Source organism: Chaetodon trifascialis, chromosome 10 (genome assembly GCF_039877785.1).
Source record: "Chaetodon trifascialis isolate fChaTrf1 chromosome 10, fChaTrf1.hap1, whole genome shotgun sequence".
Lineage (NCBI taxonomy): Eukaryota > Metazoa > Chordata > Actinopteri > Chaetodontiformes > Chaetodontidae > Chaetodon > Chaetodon trifascialis.
In genome coordinates this window covers 13,438,505-13,454,317 of record NC_092065.1, presented here as the reverse complement: position 1 = coordinate 13,454,317, position 15,813 = coordinate 13,438,505, and the positions used below count along the sequence as shown (strand labels likewise).

Below are 15,813 nucleotides of genomic sequence, written 5' to 3'. Positions count from 1 at the left end.
CCTTCCCTTCACCTCAGCATCGTATCAGAAGACATGCTCGCAGATTGAGGGCTAATAAACTAATGTAGTGCTGTACCCACGCCAGCGTAATCTAACGTTATTTTTATTTATCGCCGCATAAATAACGTCTCAAATACCGCTTCTTCCTCCTTTCACATGCTGCTTCTGTAGTCTTCATCAGGTTGTGCAATCAACTCCAGAAATGAACAAATAACGCGACTCGTCTGAGGAAGGTAATATAATGCTGTTCTGGTTTATTTCGGGTAATGGGTCTATTTACTAGGGCCTGCTAGTAACATGAGAAATGAACAAGATATTTAGTGAAAAGTTTTTAAATTCAGTATGGTGAAGGTCATATTCACTTCCCTTAATTAAAATGCTGGAAGATTTATTCTTAATACGCCATCATCACAATACCCCTGTAATCCCAGTTTACAAATTAAAAGTTTTTTGTTTGTTTGTTTTTTAGAATCGTTTCTATAATGAAATGGTACGAGGAACTCACTGAAGTTTCAATAATAATTGGAAAAGATAGTTTTATCAGTCTGAGGTTTGTTCATGGTTAATCTGATTTTTTTTTTTTTTAAGGTTTAAATTGTGAATTCGTCATTGTCTTAGGTCGCAGAAATGACCCGCAGCTCACCAAGACGTGAAACGCACCTGCACGCTTGATGTGCGACCGCGACATCACAAACCCGCAGCCCGGATCGAACAGGCGTCAATGAACAGCGACGCCCACCGCACACCGGCCTGTCTCTGCTGCTTGTTTATGGCATGAATGAACGCTGAAGGCGGCGCTGGCAGTCCCCTCCTCCACCAGGACTCCATGTCTCGTTTTCTTTCGGGCCTGTGACGACGGTGTCCAGTGTAACCTATGGTACAGCTCCAGAGCACAGAGCGGACTTGATGCTGCGGATGGTCTGAGCGGTGTCCCGTTTACTCCAGATGGCAAGAAGTCCTGAAATCTAAAAAAAAAAAAAAAAAAAAAGTGAGAAAAAGGATTAAAAAAAAAACTCTAAAGACGACATTTTTTAAAATTGTGTTGTTTTTATACCTCTTTGGAATAAAAACTTCACCCAACATAGAGGGTAAGACATAGGGAGGAACAGTTCATCCAACTCTTCTTTGTGGTTGTAAAAAATGACTGACAGTAGGTGGAATGATTTTGGTTAGACTTATGATATGTTTCTATTTGCCGTTAAAACACTGTTAAGTTAACAGAATAGTGTAAAGCATATCTCTGGTGAATCAGGTATTTCAAGTATTTCAAGCTCTGCAATGATGCACAGTTTACTGGAAAAGTCCTAATTTTAGATCATGTCCAAAAAAAAAAGAAAAAAAAGAAGATTATTAAGCCATGGTTTACTCCCACAGTTTGGCGCTGTATTCGTCTGAGAAAAAGAAGTGACATGCTGTAATAGTGTTTATTCATTCGAGGTATTCATCTGATGCCTGTTCACCTTCATGGATATCTGTTTTTTGTCTAATGAAATACTTTTCAATAACACTCTTCAAATCTAACTCATTTTCACTATTTTGCTTTCTGGTTCATGGTGACCTTGCACATGCTTTTTTGATATAAAAGTTAATAAAGTCATTAATAATTTACTTCCTCAAATACAAATTGTTCAGTCCTGGAAGGGATTCGTCTCAGATAGGGTGCTCTGGACACAGTTGGTGCATTTCCCAACAGTGTTTTACCTCAGTGAACTTGGCTACAGGAGGACAGGGTGTAACGTGTTTAACCTAAACATAAATAACATCAGGCAGGACCTCTCAGCTTTTAAGAGTTAGACAGTTTTGTCGAGGACAGAGATCGAGGACAGATGAATTGGCTAGGGGGCCCTCAACATGTTACCACAACACTTTGAGCCAGAGTCACAGAAAACAAACTGGAAAATGAATAATGTGAAGGTTTTATTTATATCAGTTAGTGGTGGACACTTTAATTAAACATACATTTGTTTAAGAATATGCAACATGTAATATAAACTCAACTATTTTCGATATTAAAACTATATTTTGACACAGGGAGCCTACAGGATCCATCAACATTAGGTAAAAAAAATACATAAGCCACCTTACAAAGTATGCTCAAATTTACAATTTCAGTTAACGCCTCAAACACAACATGGTGCTTTCAGGGCCCCAGGGCAGTTGCAAAGTTGGTACTCCTGACACCAACATCATCTGTGACAGTGCTTGTAGGAGATTGTTTAGATTGTCTCATTTGAAGATTTGAATGTGACGAAGGAAAATGTATTTCACATGTTAAAAAAAAAAAAAGAAAAGAAAAATAAGACAAACATTTGAAAATGTTTTCCCTGCAGGGGTCACAGGTACACATTTGTTTTGATAAGTGATTAGTGTTATAAATTTGGTGAAATGAGCCCCCAGGTAGTCACTCTTAATCTCATGGGGTCCCAGCCCTCATGCTGGGAAAGACTGAACTCAAACAGACTCCTGATGAACTTTGCAGCCATCTTTAATCCCTCCCAAAAAATAGAAAGTGCCTGTTGTCTAATAATAGGAGCCACTGATATATGACATAAAAGGAACATCTACGGTCCAAATATGGGATCCATCCAGGATTTGTTAACAGGATGAAGAATAGATGAAGTACTTGTACTTTTTACTCCACTACATTTGTCTGTCAGCTGGATCTGCTTTACAAATTAAGAATTTACAAACTAAACATATGTCAAACTTTCTCATGCAATTTTAAATTTGTCCCATCAGCAATATTACCCCCCCCCCCCCCCCTTTGTATAGAATATGCATATATAGTTGATCTTTCATTTTCTATTATGTATTTTATTCCCACTGCTATTGCTGCTGGCCGGAACGCCCTAATTTCTTTTTAATAAAGTGTTATCTTATCTTACCTTATCTTATGTGAGCACTTCATAAAGAATCATATTGTGATATGGATTAAACCAGGCAACAGTACATCAATTAGTTAAAATGTGCTGCACCTCCACTGGCTGTAACATTAGAATACAGCTTATGTGTGAAAGCATCAGTAACAATACTAATAGTAAAGTCTCTGAAAGGGCACAATCTGGCCAACAAGTACTTTAACTACATTTTTGCTGTTTATACTTTTCTACTAATCTCGACTGAAGCACTTTTTCTAGCAAATGAGTACTTCTACAGCCCTGCATTGCCACTTTTAGTTGAGTAAAACATCTGAGACCTCCTCGCACCGCCACATGATCCTCGTTTGCAGGCTGTGGGAATCCCCGGGTCCGATCCGCTCCGGGTTTTCCAGTCTGCTCCCGGCCACCTTCTCCGTAGCACTATGTGTCTCTGAGTGAGAGAAGCCGACTTTTGTTTACAGCAGAGGTTCCACGGAGGAGCGGAGACCCACAGCCTGCGTCCACCGAGGGCGAACCGTAGGATTTCAGCCTCTGGGATATACACGCAACGGGAGCTTTTTTTTTTCCTCCTCTCTCTCTTTTTTACGAGGATAAAAGGCAAATCAAGAAACACTCGTAAAAGGGCAACTCCTTGGACATATTCTCCCTCCCACCCCAGCCGAGGTCGTCTAGCTGGAGACCCATTCTCCTGCGTGGCACAAGTCTGGTGTTTGCTTTCAGCTGCAAATCCCGACCGACGGCGGAGATAAGTCCGACCCTGGAGCTGGATTTCTTTCTTTTTTTGTCTCTTTTTGGGGCCAGTGCTGGGTGTCTAGAGCCTGTGTTGGCTGCATGGCATAAGCAAAAACAGGTTTTTCATTCATTTTTCAACCTCCCAGCCACCACCCCTGTGGATCTGGACGTGTTTTCTGCCCCACTCCTCCCCTCGTTCGCAGCCATTCACACGGGGGGATTCTTGCGAGCGACACTGGCGGTGGTTTATTGTGGGAAAGGCTGCTGATCAGAGCGTTCAGAGGGATATTTGGGTTGTTATTGCCAGGCCTGGTCGCACTGTACGCGCACTGCTGTTTTCAAGAGATGGAGACTGAAGATGGGGATTACCATCATTTATCCAGTAAAATCACTGGCTTGTGTGCCATACCAGCCGACGTCAAAGTATCCTGTGACTGGCAAAAATAACAGACTGTTTTAGTATTTTTTCCTCCTTCAAAAGGAATTCCCTATTTTAACGATTTACACGCATTTATTTATATATTTTTTAGAACAAATCCTGGCAGGCGAGCACACCACGCATTTGCAGGCTACCACAGAGTAGCCTTTTCGGGCTACAGACACGTTTATATTCCCTTTTTTCTCATTAAGGTTGTGTTTTTTTGGAAGGAGCTGGCTTGTACGAGCTGATTATTTTATTTCCATTTCATCCCTGCCTTTATTTTATTTTTAGTTGACGTTTTTGAGAGGTGAAGAATGTTAAGGAACATGCGATCTGACACACCGATGGGTAGCCCGACCTTGTTTTGGGGTCTGATGCTGTCTGTCTTCACTATCTGCATCTGGTCCACATATGGAGAAAGTAAGTGTTTTTATTTCTTTTTAAAGATAATATATTTTTAAAGTTTGCTGCTTTCAAAAGGAATGATACATAATGTGCTTTCTGTAAGCCATGTGTAACCTCTTAGTATTTTGCTTACTGGTGGGATGAATAACGTGTTACAATCTATTTCTAAAATGAAAATCAGGAGGATACCTTTTAAATACGGACTTAGTTACTCATTAGGACAAACCTAGTGAGCATACCGACGTGTGGCTTTTACTTAAACATTAGCTGGAGACCATGTGGTACAGCTGCCCGTTAGTGGCTCAACACAATTACGCAAAATCAGCTTTAAAGTGCGCAATATGGCCTCATCTGATGGAGCACTTTTGTTTATGTACAATTGGGGAGAGATACACGACTCATGTCGCCTTAATCTTCACGTCAGACGCCCAGAAAGCAGAGGATGAATCCCGGGAGCAGAGCTGAAGGTTACTACGACCATGTGGCCATTTTGCATTTGGTGGTGTGGCGCCGCTGCGCATGAACAGCCGAAATCAGACTAACCATCGCTTCTTAAAAGGCCACACAGTCGTGAGCCGCACAAACAGTCCCGTGAAAAGACATACATGAGCCGGCTATGACGGGGGGGGGGGGGGGAGGATTTAAACTGTCTGATTTTACCTGGACAGTCGTTTCAGTGAACCTCCGACTGCGTCCTGCGTGTCCAGCTATGTGGCGTTAATTCACGCAGAGCTTTATAACACAGCAGCACCTGAGCGTCGACGAACACCACTTTAAGTGACAGCTGGCACTTCACATGCAAGAAACCTATAAAAGCGCTTTTTAGAATACGTACAGATAAACTTATCGGGAAAAACAGAGAAAGTGAGCATCGTTATTGTTTTCAATAAGTTTTTAAGTTAAGTTTGATTTTCTCTCTCAACCCTTTCTCCTGAGTGCCAAGAACACAGGCCTGTATTAATAGTTTGTGATGGAAATTCCCACAATTTTGTCACTTTTCAAAACCTTGTTAGACTTACTGTCCAGTCAGGTAAAAATGTCTTAAGCTTCTATCAAATTTATTGGCTTCACTGTGATTTCAATGCTTAGTTTTGTGTTTTTAAAATAGACATATTTTACATTTCATCATCTTATCTGATTTTCTGTACACAGCAGCCAGAATCAAGGCTGCTTTTTTTTTTTTTTTTTTTGCCAATGCTGAAATTGAACATCTGAGAATTAATGAGAGTCAATGATGTGTTTCACTCTTCATGGGTCAGTATTTACAGCTGTTAGACTTCTTTTCCTCTGACTGCTTGGTGTTGATTTGCAGTATTCGGCTTTTCAGTAGACTCTCTCTAAACACCGTGCTGGGCAAAGATAAAACCTAATCTGTCCAGAAAACAGATCTTTAGGTCAGTGCTAAGTCTATAATACAGATTGTTTAGCCGATGCCTAGAGTTTGTCTGTAAACGTAGTATTTAGCACACTGGTATTAAAAACCTGATAAGTTCTAATACGTTTCCTCACGAAACAGGGACAAGAATGTGGTTCTGGTAACCAAACAACATTGTTCTTTGTTTTTCTGTCCTGCATTTCTGACAATAATTGACGTTATTAGCCAACCTCCACTCTGAAACTACGTCAAAATCATGATCCTTAGACAAATCCCACAACAGGCGTTTATCATCTGCCTGCCGGTCAGTGAACCTCTGCAGATGCATCTTCCCACCTTGAGCACAGAGGTTGCCAATGACACGTTGATGTGTGTTTAGCTTTTTTTTTCTTTTTTTGCATCACTTCCGTTCTAATTTTCCTGAGAGGATATGTGGGATGGTGGAGACAACTTGGCATGGGAAGGAGACATGTAGACTGACCTCTATTAGCATTCAAATAGAAGAAAAAACGTTATTTTAGTCCTGGTGAGCGGTGGCCGTGTGGGGGTGCGTTTCTTTGCACCCTCCCGAACCGGTCAGACACCCATGAACGCAGCTGGGGGCTGGGAGACAAGTGCTCGCTCTCAGATCTTGACGCTCTGTGTTGTGTTATACATCAGGCCTTCCAGAACAAAGAGTTCACAGACAAAGACTGTTGAAGACAGGGATCGGCCTCTCGCCAGTTTGTCACTCACGGATGGCGTTTATTTCACTTTGCTCTTGAGGGTCAGAATTTCCAGCATCTATCATCACATAGTGGAAAATCACAGATATCCAAGAGCTCCATAAGGGGTTGAAAACTTTTTTTTTTTTTTGTGCTGTTCATTTTGATAATCTGTCCACACCAATAAAATCTAATTAAGCTCCCTTTTAACTCCCACCACAGTAAACTTTCCATGCCATGGCGTCCAAGTATGCAGCAAACAAGTCTCTAAAAGGGAGAGAGAGCGTGAGGGAGATAGAGACTTGGTGTTTGGAAATAGAATGTGCAAAAATACACTTGCAAGAGAAACAGACTTGGTTTTGTTGATTGGAAGAGTAGAGAGTTTGTGAACTGCTTTATTGGCTTTCGCCGCTCACAAGGAGCGACCCATGCGTCTAACTTCATCACTTGGCGCCGCTACTATTAGAGTTATAAATAGATATGTCACCAACAACATTGGCGCAGGGGTTGTGCGAGTACAGGCACCCTCTGTCCCATTCCATGAGGCCACACCGGTGTTCCTGTTCAGTTATTTATGAAGGGACATGTTGCTCCGGAAAACTTGAATGGCAGCTTAAATAATCAAACGGCAGCAAGCATTGTGTTTGACAGGCGCCCCTCCTCCTCCCCCTTCAGGGTATGGCATGTTGCAGTATAGCTCTCCTTGTCATAATGGTGCAAGTGGCTCAGATATGACTGCTGTCACTCTACTCAAAGGTGCCCCACTCCATCTTGTGACTGGGGCTACATGGTTGCACACACACCCCCCCACCACCACCACCACGCGTTCCCTTTCCCTGCTACCGGCCCGGCTGGATGCAGGAATGCCTCGTCTCACCCTCAGCGAGAAAGTGTCGTGAGCGTTCACAGCCCTATGGCATGTGTGAGTGTGTTTGTGTGCGTGCATGTGAGTTTATTGTGCAGCTCTGTGTGTGTACTGCGGCAGGGCTCAGCGTGACAGCCTGAGTCAGTGGCGTGCCCCTGTGTAAGGATGTGAAAGTATGTCACTGGGCTAGTTTGTGAGAGCGCAGTCGAATGCTGTCCTACAGCTCCTCCAGGCTGCCAGCTGAGGTTTACAATGCTTAATTAAACACTTTATTTCAAGTGGCCCGTCATTGGATTTGCTCAAATGCAGTCTCTGGCCAACCGCACATACATCATCATGGGCTGCTGGTTTAATGGCCCGTGGAGTATTGTACAATTTGTGAGATGATTGCAAATGTTAGCGCTTCTAACGGATGACACTCGCCACATCGCTTGAAAGCCGCTCACTAAGAGCTGACTGTGGATTTGTCCTGAGTGGCGAACTCATCAGATTTTTCTCCAAGGTGTTTCCAGAAACCTTTTCATTGTTTCGCGATTGTTGTAATGAAGGCTTATCGTCTCTGAAGGCTGCTGTAAACACTGAGGTACAAGGAGCGTGCGCATGTGACCTGAGAGGGCTAATTTGTCTGCAGTTTCAGATTAAATCTGACGTTAAGCTCACAATCGATGAAGAATAACATCCAAATTTGTACTTGGTTATTCACTTTGCTTTGTTTTCCTGTACGGATTTCATGCAGTGAACCTGATAAAACTTTCTATACACAGGCAGCTGAATCACAAGCAGTGGTAGGAAAAAATAGTTTTGGGGCGACTCCAAGAAGGATTTTATGCTACAACGTACGAATGAGAGTAATAAATTCATCACCGTTTAAATTTAAACACTAATAAAGTCCCACAGTTTTCCTTCTCTTCGTTTCCTGTAGGCTTCCACACAGGCATTAACCCTTTATCAAACAAATCCTTTAATACAGTTTAAACACGGAGCAAGTTACCTCCTGTCCTCGTCCCTCATTTTGGGAGAGGGGGAGTCTTTGTGTGAGAGTTGTTATGATGGGGAGTGTAGTGTTACTGTTTGGGGTTTTGGCGATATCTGAGCCACAGTGTTTGAAGTAAGGTCCACTGAGGGGAAGTGGCCCACCAGACCGCTGGTCAGATGACTTCCAGTATGCCGGGGATTAGGGCCAGTTGATGTGGCAGGTGTGAGGGGATATGACTGCGCGGTGACCAGCTCCCTCGCTGCTTCAACTGGAGCTGGAGTTTAGTGGAAGATTTTAGATGCTAATGCTGGTTGTTATTGCTCCAAATTAATACCAATTGCAAGCACGATTCTTGTCTTTGAGTGAAATCTTTGCCGTGTTGCATGAGTAGAAGCAGATGTGTTGTGATTGCCTTTGCACTAGAGCAAAGTGTTAAACAGTGAGATCCAATCAAATTTAGGAAAAATAAAAACATCGGACATGTATGTTGGAACGTTTATTGTGCGTGCAATAATTGTGATTTCTCAATACTTGGCGCTGACTTTGATACGCAGTGTTGTTTAAGGAGGACGAAGCCAAACCAAGATATTACATAATAGCAATTTCTTGAATGAGACACATACTTTCACACAAGATGCATATATTTAAAACAGTTAAACATAAAGCTGAAAGTTTCAGTCTTGGGTCAGTTTTCCGTCAAGTTTGTTTGTTAAAGACTTTAATCAGAAAAAGGTTGAATATATAGCATTTTTTAAAATAAAATCCATCAAAGTGGGTGAAGCTCTCTCAATGTTACAGAATACAAATTAACTAAACTTTAAGTGCATGTGATATTTTTAAAGAATAGTGCTTTTACCCATTTCTCCTGTGCTCATGTATTGTTTTTCTACATTTCATATCATCAAGAGTGATCGAAAAAGAATATAGTTGCAGCGCAGCTTATTGTAGATTCACATGACGTCTCTTCAGCTCTGCAGAGGAATCTTCCTAATAACCTTCCTGGAGTTTACAGCTGGATGTCGGGAAGAGGACACAATTATGTGCTTTCCCACAATGCCCAGACTGTGGCCTTTTGATAAACAGCACGACATGTGGTCTGAAAGTGCAGATTTCAATCTCGTGTTTGTGTCAGCCAAAAGTGAGATTTAGCTTATTTACACACAGGACATGTTTGTCGAATCTGAATCAGAATTTATGTGAAGTAAAGATAAAGAGGGGCCATTAGCCTTGGATTCATTTGACAGACGCACACGGGGTCATGTTTGAGCGTGTGCGTGCGCAGGTGTGTGTGTGTGTGTGTGTGTGTGTGTGTGCGTATGTGTTTGTGTGATGACATTTCCATGGAGGGCCGGGGCAAGGTTTATCAATCATAAACATGAGCCGATGGATCCCATTACGCTGTGGAGATATGTGTGTTTACTCAGCAGTGTGAAGAGCAAAGAGAGACAGGAGGGAGAGACAGACGCACGCAGGCTTATCCCTCTCTGCGGACGCTGCCGCTAAAATATCCACATCACTCCTAGGTCATTATTGTCAGCGCTTAAACCCCCCCCTCCTCACTTCTTCCTGTTTATGTAATAATGGAAAAAAAAGGGTTCCCTATCCAAATCTTATTTAAGCATTGTTGTCTTCACAACAAATGGATTGACTGGAAGAATCAGAGGAGCCTGGGGGCTTAGTTTGAGGCAGCATCCTACTCAGTCCTTTTCCAAGGAAATGATTGGAATTCCTTCTACTTAACATGCCTAATGAGTAGAACAAGGGAATCACAAAGAGGAGGGTTTTCTTTCACTCTTCTGTCTTTCCTTTCAACATTTCTTTTTTTTTTTTGCATGTAAATTAATTTCAAGCAACGATAAGAGACGCGGGAATATCTGAAAACGACACATGCATTTGATGCCTTTAGCGCTCTGTGTTTGTCATGGTTTTGCACCAGTAGGATGGCCTCAGATAGCCACGCTTGGCAGAAACCTTATCTCTCCCTCGTCACAGTATCTCTTTGCTCCCCCATTCCAATCTCTGGCCAGACGCCCCCCAATTTTATTAATGTCCTCATCAGGAAGTGGGGCCTAGAGTTTCTCTTTACCAACAAACAAATTAGTCTTTGTATTTGAGTGGCTCCACCCCTCCTCCCTCTCTCTCCGGCTGCTGGAGAAGCTGGAAGAAAATTCTCAATGAAACAAAGAAGACATGCAGCTCGATGGCTCACAAGTGGAGCCCAGGGGCATTGGTGTTGATTGGAGAAAGCAAATACTATTTTCTACCAGAGTAATCGTTTCCGTTCTAAATTTGGAGAAGTGAGACACCCTGACAGGAGCAAATATAGCCCATTCATCCCCATAAACAATGTGGCTTCTATTATTGGCAGAATAGTTTGAACAAAGAACATCAAACATGGCTCGACTGAAGTGGAGTTAATTTACTCGCAGGGACGGTTTGAGAGCACACACACATCATATGGTGGAGTATATGCCAGAGAGAGGTCCCATATGTCATTTTTGAATGATTTCTGCAGCCATTGTCCCATTTTAAGGGACAGTCTGCTGGTTTATTTTGGGATGAGAAACAGTTTAGCTCTTTGCCTTATCTCTCAGCCACGGATAGTGTTTTGACAAGGATCAGAGACTCATGTCGAAAACATGCCTGTCTGTCTCATTGGACAGGCGCTGTGTCAGTGTTGCTCACTGCGACGGCATCCTAAGCCTCTGTAAGAACATAACAGGTTTAACCAAGGGGCTCGTATGTCAAGGCATTTCCTGTGCTGACCGTTGAACCTTCTTTTAGACAGTTCAAAATAATATGGAACCTGTTCGCCGCAGTATGTGCCTGTTCTGCAGTTATATAAATCATTTGTCGTTTCATACGTTTTTTGTACATTTTTTTGTACATTGTAAGAGAGATAAGAGGTTTTTATCTGTTAGGTTTTACAAAAGACCTCTTCAGCTTATTGGTTGTTAGATTAGAGCAGTGATTCCCAAACAGTTGCTCAGCAAATTAAAAAAAAAAAAAAAAAAAAGCTATTGAGTCAGCTGTAACACAATGTGTTGCAACTGGGAGTGCATGAAAACTCATTAGCAAGCAAGCAGGAAAGTATAAACTATATACTATATATAACTGAAATTAATAGATTAATAGGTGAAATAGTTAATGCTAAGTAGTGATGATTGTGAAAAAGCTAAAACTACTGGGTAAATGTTAAAATAGTTAGCTAAAAGCAATGAATAATTAGTTAGAATAATCAGCTAAAGGCAATTGATTCATGGTTAACGTAGTTTGCTGAAAGCGATGGTTAAATGATTATAATTCTTAGCTAAAAGCAGTTGATTAATGGTCTATTTCAGTGGGTATGTGGTTAAACTTCTACCACTGCTACAAATGCAAACTTGACAAAACTGACCTAAACATTTACAATTCAAATGCATGAAAAAAAAACAAAAGATAGCCACGTCTATATCATTAACAGTGTAAAGGAACATACAGTTTAAAATCAGTTCATATGAACACAGTTGGAACATGATGGCTGCTGTAGATAAACTACTGCTCTAGAGCACAATAGCATTATGGGAATATCATCTACCATTAATTCCCAGGTGAAGTAATTGATAGTCACGATTAGGCGGAGAGTTGACTGTCATCAATAATAAATCATGTCTTTGTTGTTAATGTTTTTGTGTGTGCGTGCGTGCGTGTGTGTGTGTGTGTGGCGCTCCAGCCCTGTGGTTTCAAGTGTTGTTTTCCGAGCACAGAGGAATGGCTTATTCAAAGAAGGCTGGGGTTATCTGAGGCGACAGGCAAAACATTTCTTAGAGAAATGTGGGGTTTGCATCCCATATGATGGACACAGAAGGTCTATCTAACATGTCAACTTGTGAATCCCAGTGTGAAACTGAATAACTAAATTTCCCCAGTCACTTGAGCTGACTGTGATGACAATATCTCTACCTTGTCAAAATAAAAATGGCTGCTGGAGAGAACACCATGGATGTCTTGTAACAGCTGGATACTGGACCCAAGGCTTCGGGGTTACTTCCAGGGTTATATGGCACACTGAATATGTGCAATAATGTTAATGCCATCAAGGCTCTGACTCAGCTAGGCTATGCAAACCAGTCCGGAGACACAACACAAACGTGTGCTCATACACAGTGGAGACCTCATGCAAAGAATAAACCCCCATGACTTGGCCATGTTTCTAGCTAGAGGTGTCCCATTAAAGGTTGGGTGAGTCACTCCAGAGAGAAATTGTTGATATTGCCATTTTTCCCTCACAGTGCAATTACATGTTAGCATGTAATCCCCATCTCCCCTTCCCGTCCCCGTGTCCTGTGCATAAGCACGCATGCCACCTGTTGCTGATTGGATGGAATAGCGCTGTGTGGCTCGGTCTGAGCCGCTCTGTTTGTTTCTAATTTGCAGGGATTTTTTTTTCAGTGCACACATGGAAATGGACAGCTAGTAGACCATGAGGATATATTTGCTCAATTTCAAATTCAGGGAATATCAACAATCTTTCTCCAGAATGACTCACCTCACCTTCAGCATTTTAAGACGTCTTTTTTACAATGGTGTTCAATGGGGAAAATGCTTCTTCAGATACAGTGGGTCATCTACTCATCATACGGTTGGTCATTCAATCCCCAGCTCCTCCAGACTGCATGTCGTACAAGCGTCCGTTGGCTGTATGGTACCTCGAATGGGAGCTTGAGTGTAACATGTACCATATAAATGCAGTCCATTCACCATTTTACCATGAGTGGCCATTGGGGAAAAAATGGAAGCAAGGCTCACCAGCGGTGGCGTATCCAGCTCTTATCTTACATTCATGGAGAATACTCAGAACAAACCCTAACTTCTTTCATACAGTGTAGAAACATGGTGTCCTTGCGCTGCACACACTATCTTTTTCAGAGCTCTGTATTATTTGTATGTATGACATGTTCCCAGCAGAGTATCAGCCTTCCCATCTTGACTAACAGGATTACATGCATCAAGAAGATTACTATAATTAAAATCTTTTGGCAAAAGCAATCTACATGCTAATCTATACGTAGCATTGCTGTATTCCACACCAAACACGCTCATTTCTGATACAAAAGGAAATCTGTAATAGTCTCTTTATTTGATTTCACGTTTGGATGCATCCTCATGTGTTGTGTTTTTGTCTTCCAGTCTGTGGTCCGAGTATCGACATCCGAAATGAGATTAGTGAGTTCAAGCGGCTGGAGAACTGCACGGTGGTGGAGGGCTACCTGCAGATCCTCCTCATCAACGACAAGACCAACAACATCCACCAGGAGGTCTTCCGCTCCCTCAGCTTCCCAAAGCTGACCGTCATCACCGACTACCTGCTGCTGTTTCGCGTCTCGGGTTTAGACAGCCTCAGCATGCTCTTCCCTAACCTGAGTGTCATCCGCGGGCGCAATCTCTTCTACAACTACGCCCTGGTGATCTACGAGATGACCAGCCTGAAGGACATCGGCCTGTACAACCTGAGGAACATCACCCGTGGAGCCATGCGGATCGAAAAGAACCCTGAGCTCTGCTACCTGGACTCGGTGGACTGGTCACTTATTATGGATGCTGGGTTCAACAACGTTATCAATGGGAATAAGAAGGCAAAGGAGTGTGACAATGTCTGCCCGGGCATCATGGAGGATAACCCCCTTTGTCAGAGGACGTCATTCAATGACAACTACGACTACCGCTGCTGGACCTCCAACCAGTGCCAGAAAGGTAACCTGAACTCTGTGGTGTTTTGTTTCATTCAATCACCCAACAGATAGCATTGAGAAAGAAAGTAAAGCAGCGGACGCTTTTAAATGCAGTGTTCCAAATGCATTTTAATAGCGGCAGTGTTTGTGTGATACTTTGTGATACAAATACAGCAAATGCAGATCTGACTTTGATCTTGGTAGGTGGTTTCCAGTCTCGTAAACAGTCTGAAATTGTGCATTTTTTCGCCGGCGAACAAATCCCATGAATCTATGCAGTGTTTTTCCTTCATTTCCGTCAGGCTGCAGGATTGTCCACGGGCCAGTGCAAACATTTCCTCTCTGTTCATTATAGAGACCTTGTCTTTAGTTCAGGCTATTTGTGGAGTGAAGGATGGCTGCAATATAGAGCACCAGGTATTAGAAAGGCATACTCAGTTGAGGTTAAAGTTGCTCTGCCAAGAAATAAGCTAGTCTACCTGTCTGGACCATGTCAGTTAAATATTTGCCTTAGGGACTTTTTGCAATTTATGAAAAGGGGTATATTGAAGAATCTGGGGGAGGGTCATCCTTGTTTGACTTTGGCCCAGCAGTAGGGTCATGCATTTTTTTAAAACAGTTCAGAGGAGGGTCATATTATTTATATTGAAATTCAAATTCGATCTGCAGGTTTGAATTAATTCCGTGTGTATTTGTCGGCTGTCTTCAGTTTGTCTCGCGTGAAGCAGCTTGTAGCCACATTACGTATGATCGCCGCTCTTTTTCTCTCAGATTTCAGTCAGAGACAGCTTGTGCTTTTGCATTAGAAATTTGGACAAACAGATCAGCTGTCTCGTAAGGCTCCTGAAGGCAGTTCAAGCCTTTTCTAACATGCTCCTGCAGCCTGTTTAATGCAGACAGATGAAGCTGAACTTTTAATGGGGCCCCTTGTAGAAATGTTTTGTGGTTTTCTGACGTTAAAATCCGACTATTTTTGTTTTTCTATCACATATCTTGCCTTTATCGCTTTTCATGCAGCTACTTTGAAGACATTAAGCTCCTTGTTTCCTTAGGCCGTCCATGCTTTGTTTTTAACTTTTCTCCAAGGGTGCAGAGGCCGGGGTTATGAATACTTTTTCAAAATTGCAGACAGGGTCACATATATATAGTCTTCAAATACAAAAGGGCCATTGATGACTTTTTATCAGAAGTTCAGATTCCTCCACATACTGCACTTATAAATAACACACAAATGCCTGATCTCAACGGTCCAAACGGTGATCAGAAAAAATCCTGAAAAGCTATTAGCATATCTTTAAAGAGAAAAACGCCTGAGCTCAGTTAACATGTAAGTACAATAATGGTGCTTTAATTTCATTGTGTGCCTGTATTAAAAACATCACAAAAAGTGCCAAAACCTGCCAAAACAAGTGTGTGTTGGTACTTGAAGGCCTTTTAGACACTGATAACAAGATATAATCGGACAAGTTATGACCTTCCATCTTTTTGCATTTTTGCTTTGATAGATGAAAGATACAGATGTTGTTTGCGTGCGGTTGAGAGGGTGACATCAACGCTGAAGCTTTGCTGCTGTGCACTATTAACCTTTATTTGTTTATTTTGCATAGGCTGTTAACACACTGGCCTCTTGTATTTGCTTCCCTCAAGAGTCTAAATATCAATACTGTCCCATAACTTAGTGGAGTAAACAAAAGATATACAGATAAGCTTTTTTTCTCAGTGAGGATCGTTTCAGACTTGACTCT

The 15,813-nt window shown here is 42.1% G+C and overlaps 1 protein-coding gene across 1 annotated transcript in view; it reads left to right on the top strand.

Moving 5' to 3' along the window:
• The first annotated feature begins 3,315 nt into the window (after positions 1-3,315).
• igf1ra (insulin-like growth factor 1a receptor) overlaps positions 3,316-15,813 on the top strand; it is a 74,979-nt gene continuing 62,481 nt past the window's right edge. The window contains exons 1-2 of the mRNA XM_070972164.1: positions 3,316-4,452; positions 13,527-14,090. Of these exons, the coding sequence (XP_070828265.1) occupies positions 4,347-4,452; positions 13,527-14,090 (670 nt within the window). The 5' untranslated portion in view covers positions 3,316-4,346. The remainder of the gene's footprint in view (positions 4,453-13,526; positions 14,091-15,813) is intronic.